This window comes from Rhineura floridana, chromosome 7 (genome assembly GCF_030035675.1).
Source record: "Rhineura floridana isolate rRhiFlo1 chromosome 7, rRhiFlo1.hap2, whole genome shotgun sequence".
Taxonomy (NCBI): Eukaryota; Metazoa; Chordata; class Lepidosauria; order Squamata; family Rhineuridae; genus Rhineura; species Rhineura floridana.
The window spans coordinates 44,735,879-44,749,587 of record NC_084486.1 but is presented as its reverse complement, the minus strand read 5'-3'; the positions used below and the strand labels follow the sequence as shown (position 1 = coordinate 44,749,587).

The following is a 13,709-nucleotide window of genomic DNA, read 5'->3' as shown; positions in this document are numbered from 1 at the left end:
AGTGTAGGTGCCAGATGAACTTCCTTCCACAAATGGAGCATGGCAGTTGAGACGGCCCTCTCTGTAGTTACACCCGGGTATCAGAATTACCTACTCCAATGTGAGCCTGCCCATATACTTTGATCCTCTTTGGAGGCTTTCCTCTGGAAGTAGGGGCACCTAAAGGAGGGCCTTTAGAAATGTGTAAAGTGAATTGGCAGGCACATATCATAGTAGGTCTCCCTTTACATACCGATTTCTCAAGATGTCTTTACAAATAATAAGAACAAACATTCTGAATGGTGCTGAGAAAGGGGTTCAGAGCCAGTGCAACTGCTTAAGCTCTGATAAGGCACAAACCAATCCACTGTCCCAGTTCACAGGCTAGCAGCCATAATTTGAATTAACTGCAGCTTCTGAACAGTCTTCAAAGGCAGACCCACATATAACACATTGCAGTAGTCTAATCTGGAGGTTACCAAAGAATGGATCACTTTAGTTCTGTCCACAAGGGGTCACAGCTGACACACCAGCTGATGAAATGTACTCTGAGCCACAGCATAGTAGAGTAGAGGTGAAATGTATTCATTTTATAAATAAACCTTTTTAGTCTTTCCACTCTAAGGTCAACTTACACTGAAACACTAAAATTAATAACCATTCAAAATACAGTTTAAAGCCATTTACAACAACGGAAGCATCAGACCAACAAAAATATTACACATATCATCTGAGATTAAAACCACATTAAACAACACCAAGGCATAGGGAGCTGCATTATGTTAGAGTGTACACTGGACAATGTACTCTCATACTTTGGACTTAACTAGTATACTGGCTTGAAAAGTTGGCCACTAATGGGCTACTGCCTTAGGGAAAAGAAATAGTTTATTCACCTTTTAAAAAAAATTTTTAATAACATAGTAAGAACCCTGCTGGATCAGGCCAAAGGCCCATCTAGTCTAGCACTCTATTCTCGTAGTGGCCAATCAGATGCCTATGGGAAGACCCCAAGCAGAACCTGAGTGCCACAGCACTATCCCCACCTTAATTCCTAGCAATTGGTACTCAGAGGCATATTGCCTCCAATGGTGGAGGTAGAACATAGCCTTATCCTCCATGTACTACTTTTACAATCTGCCCTTAACAACTACAAATAAAAAATGTCAAAGAGTTTAGTGCAGGGGTAGGGAACCTCTTTGTCCCAATCTGACCTGCAAGGCTATTTCCCCCAAACCACACCCACCTGCCCCATACCTAACATCATATGTGTCATGCGGCAGGTAGAGATGCAGCTGGATTGGTTGTTCAACCAAGTTCCCCACAGAGAACTTGATCATGTAGCTGATCCCTGCAGAAAACAGATTTGAAGTCTCTGCCCAACAGCTGATGGGCGGTGACTTCAAGCCTTCTAGATTCGCTGTGTGACCGAACTCCCTCGAGTTTAGTAGATGCAGGTGTTACCTCACAATTGAACTTTAGACTGTCTTTTATTTAGAACACTACAGATCCATAATACACACTCACCTTGATCCAGCAGTTCCTTGCATGTACCCCAATGCATGAGCATTCATGCGCATGTAGCACAAGGGTTTCCTCTTCCGCTTCAATAGGAGGAACAGCTCTGTGTATGGACACAGTACTGTGCCCTCTTACTGGAGTGGATGGCGAAACACACAAACCCATAGGAGTGCCTGTGTAGCTCCTGAATCAAGGACAAAGTTAATTCCTTAATTCATAGCCAGAGCTCAGAATGACCCACATTTTGATACAACAGCCATAATTATTATTGGTTTGTTCACAGATTGCTTTCAAACCTCATATAATTGATAACATTTTATATAAGTGATCTTCGGACCTTTGCTCTTCATGATTAGTTTCAGGGTTGTTGTTTTTAACCAAAGTTCATTTTCTTCCACATTACAGAAAAAATTGTCTTTAAATCCCTTCTTTAAAAGTGATGTAGACATACGCGAAACTTTTCTATGCTTACTATGGTCCAGTTAGCATATAGCATTTAGGCAAACCTTGGCTATTGCTCATGGTTTGTTTGGAGTGAAACAAACCATGACCCCAGGTTTGCATGTAACTCTAAGCCAAATCATGGTTTAGCTCTGGTTAGGACAGCAGCAGGTGAACCAGGTGAGGAGCAAAGTGGTCACAATTTTTGTTCTGTGTACATGCCATCTTGGTCATTCTCACTAAGACATACTTTGGCTTAGCATTACATGTGAACCAGGCCATTTTAAGTTGTGTAATACTGGGTGATATCCAACATTAGACATACTCATAGTTACTTAAAACCACTTATTTCCTACTATGATTAATGTTGGATATCACCCACTGAGTTACACCACTTCTTATTCTCAAACTATCACTTAGGTTTTGTTGCACGTCTTGTGTCCCTATGGCAGAATATTTGCAACCCCTTTCATTTTGTTGTTGTTCAAACATAATGTTTATTTATTTAACCAGTAAACTTACCCAATTTTATGTTAGTTTTTTTTTTAAAAAAAAAGTTTGCAACCATAATAAGCTGTTTGTGAAGGTTACAGTTCATAAAATAAAATCAATGACAAATTTGAAACGAAGTATCATTGCAGTTTTGTTTTAACCATTGAATGCAAATAATTTTCATTATGATTTCAAAGTCAATTTTAATGGATTCGGTAATTATTTAAACTACTCTAACTATCCTTGAGATTGTTCACTTGATTATCTTGATTATGGGTTGGATTCAAGGCAGCATGAACAGAACAAGCACACTCATTAGCATTGTTCCCTGAAGATTTCATTTAAATCTGTTACACATGGGCAAAGCAAGCCCTATAGCTCGGGTACAAGCTAAAGGGTTAATGCAATAAAGTATCTGGAACTACATCACACCATGCAAAGAAATTGTGCAACTACACGCATGTACTACACACATGTACATCAGGCACATGTAGTTCCTCACTGGAAAATACAACTTGAAGGCTGGAGTGCAAACATGTCCCCATTGAAAAGTCCTTACCTTACAGTAACTACTTAGCAAGTATTGGGAAAGCAAGGCTTGCTTTGCTTTTGGTGCTTGGGAATTTAAAATGGCTGTGCATGCAAGTGGTTGCTGCAAGTGCTTTCCGACAGGGAACTTCCTTCCTTCCACCCATTAGGGCTGATTTTGCACCCATGTCAGGGATTTAAAGTAAAAACAGTTGCTATGGAATCCAGAGCAAGAATAGCATATGATTGTGTGGAAACAAAACAGGTTTGTATTTCAATGCTTGCACAACGCTTTCCCACTAAGTTGGAAACAGCCCTTCCATGAGCACAAGAGGCTTTCTGCTCACAAAAGGGCACCTTTGAATCCAAGCCACTAAGCAGATTCTTCTGTCCTAATTTTAAATTATATATTTGCAAAGTCTATAGGTCATTCATATTTAATCCATGCATAATCAGGAACTTTTAATATATTCATAGTGCGATTCAACCAGATACATTTTTTAAAATTTAACTTATCCATTTGAGTCACTCTTATCCAAAGCTCTTTGAAAAAATACTTTAGAGATAAAACTGCAAAACCTATCAATTGCCTTATCATCAAATATTCAGTATTCAGTCCATTGACTGCAAGTCTGACCCACAGAAATTAATAAGAGCTTTGCCAATTAGGGACGGAAGCCAATTAAGATTAACCTGTTCCCAGCCAATGAAAAGGCTGGAGAAACTTGTTATTATACAAGTGTAACTGCTTGGATCGTGAATATACCCAGTCTTCTATTTCATAACATACATTTTCTAACTTTTAATGAAAATCTTTTAACTGTAATTATTTTCATATCATAGTGAGAAACAATTGAATACATACCCAACTCGGATATATCAACTCTACCCCTTCCTGGCAAAATATAAACACAATTATCAACCATATTTTAACTCCCCCCACCCCACTCCACAGCAAATAACTTCTACAATGTCAATCCGACACACCAGTCCTAAACATCATCTTGCTTTTTGACGGCATTCATGCAGACCAAATCAGCAAGAGAGAGGGATAGACTTTTGGACAAGGCTTCCAAGCATGCAGCTAACGTGGACACAGATGTGTGTCCTCATCTGCATCATGATGCACATCTGAAACCCACTGAAGCTAGCTGGATGTGTCTTTTTATACAGGTGGGATGCATATCTTCACCCTGAACCACAAGACTACAGCTGGATGAGGGCCCCAAGCTTTTCCCATTTTGTGTTCACAATAATCCTACATAGTTGGTAAGATGGAAAGATTATGCATGCTATATACAGTGAAGGTTTATCGCAACTGAATCCCATAACAAGCAGTGGAACAGGACTTGTCAACATCAGGCTTGATATTATTCTTTTCAGAGAGCTGAAGGTGATATGAAAGAGGGATCACTGCTCCTGGTACATATAGCCACTCCACTTCCACCTCTAGCAGGCCATTTTGCAGGTCGTGTATTCTTTCAAAAAAACAGCATATCTGATTTGACAGGAGGCAGTGGTGGGACAATAGAAATGTGTGTGTACACCATGAAAAGTAAAGCATCTTAAACTACTTTCAGTTCTCAGGGTTGTATTCAGCTATGTCCCACTCAGAGTAGAAATGAATGAACCTATGTTAGTCATGTCCATTGATGCCAATGGGTCTGTTATGAGCAGGACTAGCATTGAATGCTACCCCTGGTTTTAGTGGAATTTAGTCACAACTACCTTTTGTTGGATGATGTCCAGCAAGCAGTCCAAGATCACACAGTGAAATTCATGGATGTAGTGATTTGAACCCAAGTCTTCCTAGTTCTGACACTCTATTCACTACACCAGAAAAAGCATTTTTAAGCCTGAGGACTTACAACTTGGGACATAATAGAAAATGCTTCTTTGGATATACTCACTGGAGTTTTAGCTTTGAAACATGATGCTACAGTTGTTTCAGCTGGACATGTATGGGATCTAGCATGAGTACACATGAGTGTAATCAGTAAAAAAATTGTTGTTATCAAAGCTGATCTCCCAATACAATTATAATATGAACTGTTTAAATTAGAAGCTGTGCTCCATTCACCTCAACAGGTAATAAGTGCTCTAAATTGATTTCTTCAATTGAATTTCTAAAAATGTGCATGTAGGCAGACAAAAGCTCTAAGGACAAAGTGTAGGAACCAGCAAATCATACCATCAAGCAAGGTGCCAAAATGGATAACTTGCAAGTATTCTTTCTCCCGCATAAACCCTTTCAGTGGGGTGGCCCAACCTTCACTTAGGACTTGAACCCACTGTAGATCCAACTGCAAAAAAGAGAACATCAAATGGCAGATTTACAACACAAGTAAGGATTGCCTGCTTTCAAACTTCAAGAATAGTAGACTTTTGCAAATTAGTTTCTAATTAAATATGAAAGAGGGGCCCCAATTCTTTGAAAGGGCCCCCAAACCTTTTTCTTAGATAAAAGCAACTCCATTTCTGCTATTAAAAGAAGATAGTTACAATAGACCAAATTACTAAAAAGTATAATTTAAAACCAAAAAGGGATAACACATCCTAAATTGTTCATTCCTTACAAGTGAATGTCATTACAATGGTTATATTGGACAGAAAACCCATATAGTGAGTGAATGGGTGCTCTGCAATTATTATTATTGAAATGCATCTACCCAGGAGTTTCCACTTGGTTCATGATCAGGTCACACAGCGCCACCAATTATAGGAAATCTTGTACTGCAATGCAAAATTGTCCCCAAGTATGTATATTTTTTCTCATTAGAAGTGAGTAGTAGCCAATCTCAGGTGTCAAAGGCCAGGGGATGGTATCCAACGAATGTGCCCCATCAGTGCAAGGATTTCTGCTTGCACAAGGGGACTTCCCCCTTCCTCCCAAAATTTGCTCTGGAGGATTGGGGGAATCTCTAGAACAGATTTAGGGGGTGCATAGGAGGGAGGAGACCATGGTGGGGGAAAGGGTTAGACTTCCCCTACCTGCCCTCTGCAGTGCTGATCCAGCTTGCTGTCACCACCACCACCTCAAGCAGCTGCTATTTAAATTTTTAAATGTGCACATTAGTGCACTCGGGGCAGGAATTTGATGCGGACATCCAGGGCCCCATTAAGTATGAAGGGCTTACTGATCCTGAAGTAATACACATTACCATCTGGCCCTCCATGACACAATTTGAAGTAAGTGAAGTAATACACATTACTATATAAAATGTATATTAAAAATGTGTAGTAAAAATGTGTGTGTGTGTGTGTTTGCACAGGGTGTGTGTGTGTCCTTGTAAGACGAAGAGGTCCAGAGTCTAACATCCAAGTGCACAGCCACATTCAGACAATTAATGCCTCATCTAGTTTGGCTCCAAGTCTATTAGCTGCAGTCTTGCATTCAAATGCTACTCAGATTGACCTTAATTACCTTATTAATTACCAGCCCAAGGTAGTATTTTTACAGAAACAGCTTGACATCCATTTCCAACAACACAGTTGTGTAAGGTTAAGTGACTGCATCCACTAATTTTAGCCAGTAGGTGGCTATATGGGTCTTCGGAAACATTATGGGTATGATTGCATTGAGATTAAATGCCTCAAAGAGAAAAGAATCCTGGAGTAAATTCAGATGAAAGTGTTGACTACAGCAGTTATTAGATCTTCATCTTATGCAAGCAAAAGAGCAAGAACACAGCATTTAAATAAATCTATTATTAGCTAGGACAGTGAGTCTCCAACCTCGTACCTTCAGAGAGACTTTTTGATGCTGATTTATCGGCACATCAGCTGTAGAACACCTGCATGTAGCTCATTATCTTAGGCAGTGTTTTAGAGTATATCCAGAATTAACACAGGGTGATGATGGGCTGTTGGGCCCCTCAGTGCAGTCCTGGATGAAGTAAATGAGTACCCTAGAACACTAGTCTTCAACGAGAGGGTTGGAAGATGGGGGCCACGCTACCAGCCTGTTCTAACGTGAACCACAACAGCAGCACACCACCATACAAATATACGGTAAAAATTAAGAAATGGGTCCCCAAATGCACATTCAGGTTAAAGGTGGGTCTTGGGTCTGAAAAAGTTGAAGGCCACTGCCTATGAACATATCCCAAATTCTCCTGCTTCAGCTTATTGTATTCTAGAAGACTGGTAGTGATGAGCAAGAACTCTTTATTTGTCTTATTATTAAGAGACCCTGAATAACCTTCAGAGGAACCCCAGGTTTTCTTAAAATACAGTTTGAAAATCACTGAACTAATACAACCCGAGGTACCAATGGGTCTGCGATGGCAATATCTACTTAGATTCTGGCTTCCTGAGACTTAATCGCAACTCATCTTGTAAACTCTTTCATTAGCGTATCCATGATGTTGCGGTACATGCATTAGGGGCCAAGGACTTCTGCCACAGTTAGCTGAGCAGAAAGGAGTCTTTCTGGGGACCCTTTCCATACAGTAAGTCAGGGATGGAAAAACATTGCTCCTCCAGAGGTTGTTGGACTCCAACTCCCATCAAGCCTAGCTACCACAGCCGATGGTCAGGGAGGATGGGAGTTATACTCCAACAACTAGTTCCCTACCCCAGTGTAAGTAGTAACATCCAACGATGACATTAAAGCATAGGATAACAGGGAAATGTTTTACATGATGTTTACATATGACTGTATTTTATCGAGAAGGGTTGGCCCTAAAAGGCAGCTTACAAATGCCTACAATAAATAAATAAATAAATGAGGTGCCAGTACTCATATCTTGATAAACGTGCCATGGGTAGCATAGAAAAGAGGTGACAGTACTCCATACCAGTGAGTATCATCACAAAAAAATATATGATCTAGCTGGACCTTGATTCCACAGATGAGATATTCATGATTACACAGAAGACAGAGTGATATGGACCATTCCCTACAACAGAACAATTTATCAAAGTTACTCTCCCATCTTGCACTTGACAAAGGAGACTCTAGCCTACAAAAATGTATACCACAGCAAATGTGTTAAGTCTTCAAGGTGCTACGGGACTATTGATGTATTTATTTGCCACCTCACTACCAGGTTCAAGGTGATATACAATAAAGTTTCAATAAGTTCATATTTAAAACCTACAAAGATCACTTTAAAATGCAATACAAACAGGGAAAACAGCATTTTTAAATATATCTCTCTCCTCTATTAAAAGCTAGAACTAGTAAAAGAAGCCAGTAAAAATCTGTGCTGGGAAAGCGTTTTAGAAGGCCTTATGAGAGGCAGCCCAAGAGATTTTGATACCCAGGGCAGAACATTCAAATGGCACCCTTCCAACAGTGGTAAAAATATAGTAAGTTATAAAATTGCTGCCCTTTAACGGATAAACACAAAAAAACTTGTCAGCTGGGTTATGGGAGAACTAGCTTCCTTTGTAATTGTACAACATACATCATGATGAGGATTTGAGAGCCTTCTAGGGAAGACACTACCAGTCTAAGGCTGTGGGCACACTGTGGTCACTTCAAAATCAGTGAGAATGGTTTTTCTGGCTGCATTTTGAAGTGACTCTGCCCTCAGCTGGACACACCTCCCTTCCACATTGCTGACTTCAGATCTTTCAGGCTGCCCACAGCAAAGTGTTGGGCTAACCACTGTCTCTGCCTGAGCCTACAGCAAAGAGTTTCCATTGGCCACACCAGGAAGACAAATGGGTTGATCTATCAATTGGTACACAATAAGACCACTCTCATCCATGATTTGATTGTGGATGAAGGTGCCGATTTCGTGTGCATTACTGAGACCTGGGTGGGTGAGCTGGGAGGAGTTGATCTGACCCAGCTTTGCCCACCTGGATACTCGGTGCAACACCAGCACAGGCTGCAAGGACAGGGGGCGGGAGGAGTTGCTGTGGTCTACAGCACTTCCATCTCTGTCACCAGGAAACCACTCTGTCTTGGAGCTGGCTGGTGTCAGGCTGAGGAGACAGTAAACTAAGGCTGCTGCTAGTGTACCGTCCACCCTGCTGCCCAGCAGCTTCTCTGACCAAGCTGGTGGAGGCCATGTCAGCTGTGGTGTTGGAGGAGCCCAGAACAATAGTGCTGGGTGATTTCAATGTTCATGTGGAGACTGCCTCTAGTGTTCCGGCTCAGGATTTCATGGCCTCCATGACGACCATGGGGCTGTCTCAAGTTGTCAATGGCCCAACACATAGGGCAGGGCACACCCTCGACTTGGCTTTTGCTCCAGATGGAGGAAGGGGTGGTCTGGAGATGGGGGGGGTAGATGTCTCCCCACTGTCATGGTCAGATCACTTCTTGGTGAAGTTTAGACTTATGGCTCCAATCCTTCCCTGCAGGGGTGATGGACAGATTAAGATGGTCCGCCCCCAGACACTAATGGAATCCACAGGATTACTGAATGCCCTGGGGGAGTTCCCAGTAGACAGAGCTGGTGACCCTGTTGAAGCCCTTGTCATGCTGTGGAACAGCAAGGCATGTCGGGCTCTTGACACAGTTGCCCCCGAGCACACTCTCCAGCATTGTGGAGCCCAGCTTGCACCTTGGTACACCAGTGAGCTAAGGTCAATGAAACAGGCTGGACGACAGCTAGAGCACAAGTGGCGAAAGACGTGCTGCGAGGCTGATCGGGCACAAGTAAAACATCATAACCGTGCCTACTGTGTGGCGGTGAGGGTGGCAAAGAAGGCCCACTTCTCTGCCTCCTTCGCATTCTCAAGTAGCCGTCCAGTGGAGCTTTTCCATATTGTCAGGGGTCTGTTGACATCAAATCCAGGAAGTGGAATTTTAGACCCTTCGGAGGCCCACTGTGAGGGTAAAGTTGCTCGCCTCCGTAGCAGTCTTGATGCCCCATCCACATCTACTGTAGTCCGCAATGAGGTGTCCAGCTGCAACTTCTTGGGAATGGTTTCAGTTGATGCCGCCTGATGACGTAGACAAGGTGCTTGCGATGATGCGGCCAGCAACATGTCCTCTTGACCCTTGCCCTTCTTGGCTTATTAAAGCTTGCCGAGGGGGTTTGACCGAGTGGATCCAGGGTGTGGTCAATGCATCATTGTGGGAGGAAGTGATTCCAGCCGCCTTGAAAGAGGCGGTGATCCGACCACTCCTAAAAAAGCCCACACCGGACCCATTGGTTTATGACAACTACAGACTGGTTGCAAATACCCCCTTTTTAGGGAAGGTGATTGAGAGGGTTGTGGCGCAGCAGTTGCAGGTACTCTTGGCATCCTTCTGGGCCGACTTGGTGAGATGGGTATTGGAGGCACTGTTTTACAGTGGTTCCGATTCTATCCCCAGGGTCGCTCTCAGAAAATAGCATTGGGTGACTGTATTTTGGCCCCCTGGCAGTTGTGCTGCAGGGTACCATCTTGTCCCTCATGCTGTTTAACATCTATATGAAGCCATTGGGAGCTGTCATCAGGAGATTTGGGGCAAAGTGTCAGCAGTATGCTGACGATACTCAGCTCTATTTCTCTGTAACATCTGAATCGGGAGAGGCTGTGCAAGCCCTGGACCACTGCCTGGACTTGGTGGTGGGCTGGATGCGGGCCAATAAACTGAGCCTGAATCCTAGCAAGATGGAGGCACTGTGGGTTGGTGATTCCCACGTTCGGATAATTGGTCAGTTGCCTGCTTTGGATGGAGTCGTACTCCCTCTGAAAGAGCAGGTCCGTAGTCTGGGGGTGCTCCTGGATCCATCTTTGTCACTAGAGGCCCAGGTGATCTCTGTGGCTAGGAGTGCCTTTTACCAGCTTTGGCAGGTAAGACAGCTGCAGCTGTTTCTGGACCGCGATAGCCTGACCACTGTTGTCCACGCACTGGTAACCTTCAGGCTGGATTACTGTAATGCGCTCTATGTGGGGCTGCCCTTGAGGTTGGTTGCAGCTGGTGCAACATGCGGCAGTGAGACTGCTCACTGGGGCAGGGTATCGCCAACATGTCACCCCGCTACTGAAAGAATTGCACTGGCTGCCCATTTGCTACCAGGCCATGTTCAAGGTTCTAGTTTTGGTGTACAAAACCCTATACAGCTTGGGACCAGGATACCTGAAAGACCGTCTGACCCCTTATATACCCACTCAATCACAGTGCTCTGCAGGTGAGGGGCTCCTGCAGATACCACCTTATCAGGAGGTCCATTCCGCACAATATAGGAAACGGACCTTTAGTGTGCCGGCATCTACCCTGTGGAATTCCCTCCCCTTAAATATAAATCTGTTACCTTTTCGGCACCTTTTGAAGACTTTCCTCTTTCAACAAGCCTTTTAAGTTGAGACCTATCCCAGTCAGCGTCTGTGTTGGAATTGCTTTTTAATATATATATTTTAAAACAATATGTTTTTTAACCCTTTTTTAAAGATGTTTTAAAAGCTTTTTTTTAAAAAATGTTTTTAATGCTGTTTTGTTTTGGTGTATCTTAGGGTCTGTTTTTATGATGTTTTTATGTGTTTTTAGCGCTTCTGTTTGCTGCCCTGGGCTCCTGCTGGGAGGAAGGGCAGGATATAAATCAAATAATAAATAAATAATAAAATAAAATCAGTTGTGAAATCTGCCTGAAGCTGAATTTTAAAAAAACTGCACTGGAGCTGATCCAACCAGGTTTAAGAGTAAAAAGGGATGGAGTTTGATTAGTGTCGTGTGCCCGTTTTCAGAAACAGAGGTGGAAATGACTGGAATTGGCACAAACGTATGCGTATCTCTATCCTAAGTGTCATCACCAAGAATGACCTGCACTATGCATTGATGGGCTATACCTCCCCTAATGGATGCCATGGAGCAATGTATAATCCTTGGATCTAAGCACAGGAGGAGGAATGTATGGGTAAAGGCTTTCCTTATCATTGGATTGTTTTGATGTAACAGAACACAACTACCTTCCAAAAGGAAGGTAACACAACTGCCTTCCTACAGGTTACCCTCCTACCTTGGTAATCTTTACAGAAGGGAGTGTATTTGCTTCAACCCAAGCTTGTTCAACCTTATTTTCAGGTACAAACAGTTCAAGGACATCTTTGATTGCAGTTGGAGGAACAATGTTCTAGAAGAGAAAAAGAAGACATAAAGGTCTCTAGTGAAAAGTATTCATTGTGAAAAGGGTTAGGGGTGGGGGGAAACAGTCACATTTTTCTATGTTTCATTAGATATCCAGGCTGAAACAGGGTACCTGTTCTTGCAAGAGCTCCACAATCTGCTGGATACATTCAGTCACAGAAGATACATTGGTTTTCAGCACAAGTTCAGGCGCTTCTGGTTTCTCATATTCTGAGTCAATTCCAGTGAATCCTAGATTGCAGGCAATTCATTTATGTTAAGATGGTAACACGGCAATCAAAAAGCAAAAATGGCAAGGAAATGTGCTCCCTTTCAGGACATCCATGCTTAGGAATTACTTTTGCATCTTTTATATTAACTGCTGGAGACTTCTCATCAACTGCATGTCAAACATCTACAGAGAAAGGGTTACCTCCTAAGGCTACAGAGTTTTGTGTAGCTAACTGGGGCTTAAGGTTGGAGAGCTTCTACTAGAGTGGCCCTCCCTCACTACGTCACAGCAGGCTCAGGTCCTTACCTGCAATTAGCCATGGCAGAGCCACAGGAAGCCCCCAGCATCCCTCAGCAGGGTATCTGGGTGACACACGGGTTTGAAGTGGGGCACAGGTCTGTCAAACAAGTCTACTGCTCAAGGGAGACTATGTGAGCTGGGGATTCCACATGGGAAATAGGTGCTGCAGACATTATCAATAGATGTCCTACCTTTGATTTCTCCAGCTCTTGCCTTTTTGTAAAGGCCTTTCACATCCCTGCTCTCACAGATATTCAGAGGAGCATCCACAAAGACTTCAAAAAAAGGAAGCCCAGCCATCTCATGAATCTTCCGCGCATTCTGACGATCCTGTATAAAAGGAGAAGAGTCACATAATAACATAGCAATGATAGCATTTTTTTCTTTTGCATTATGATACACATACAAACACACACACACACACACACACATGACAGAAAACTGGTACAAAGTGCACATACTCTCTTGTTTGTTTATCCTGCCTTTCAGGGTATCTCTCTGCACGAGGCAGCTGACATATGCAATAGCAAAATACAATGACAAAAGTCCTAAATTATTAAAAATAAAGCAATAAAGTAACAGAAAACATCAGCATTAAGGTAACATTTAAAATAAAATTAGAGATAATCCCATATTTAAAATACTGACATATATCCAAACATGGAATGTAGTCACACCTACAGGGCATATTCTCTCTCTCTCTCTCTCTCCCTCCCTCCCTCTCTCTCTTCCTCTCTCTTTCCCTCCCTCTCTCCCTCCCTCTCTCTTTCCCTCTCTCCCTCTCTCTTTCCCTATCTCCTTCTCTCTCTCCCTCTCCCACACACACACACAAACACCACTGATCCAGCTATATTTCAAAAGAGGAAAGCAGCTCCTTCTTAAAACATAAACTGATTTTTCCAATGGTGACTGATAATGCTGGAAACATATTTATATTTTTAAACAGATCTCAAGACTTTCACATAATTTTGCATTATGCGAGCAATCTTCACCCATCTCCATTCCAACACCCCTTGAAGATGCTTTACATGGAAAACAAAATATATGAAAGGAATGTACTTTTAGCCCTTAAATGTGTTATTTGAGAATGCTATATATAGAGACTGTTCTTATAAAAACGTGTACTGTATCTTCTTTCAACAACAATACTAATAAAAGTGGCTTTTAGTCATGGAAAATGTACTGTTCCTTGAAAATATTTTC

At 42.4% G+C, this 13,709-nt stretch overlaps 1 protein-coding gene across 6 annotated transcripts in view; it reads right to left on the bottom strand.

Annotated features, from left to right (window-relative positions):
- Window positions 1-13,709, bottom strand: part of PAPSS2 (3'-phosphoadenosine 5'-phosphosulfate synthase 2) — a 67,426-nt gene that overhangs the window by 16,241 nt on the left and 37,476 nt on the right. For 5 of the 6 annotated variants that reach the window (XM_061635384.1, XM_061635386.1, XM_061635387.1 and 2 more), the window contains 5 exons: window positions 12,698-12,836; window positions 12,108-12,226; window positions 11,868-11,981; window positions 5,153-5,264; window positions 3,827-3,856 (listed from right to left, as the gene is read on the bottom strand). In XM_061635384.1, the coding sequence (XP_061491368.1) occupies window positions 3,827-3,856; window positions 5,153-5,264; window positions 11,868-11,981; window positions 12,108-12,226; window positions 12,698-12,836 (514 nt within the window). The remainder of the gene's footprint in view (window positions 1-3,826; window positions 3,857-5,152; window positions 5,265-11,867; window positions 11,982-12,107; window positions 12,227-12,697; window positions 12,837-13,709) is intronic. The other variant, XM_061635385.1, reaches the window with a different exon arrangement.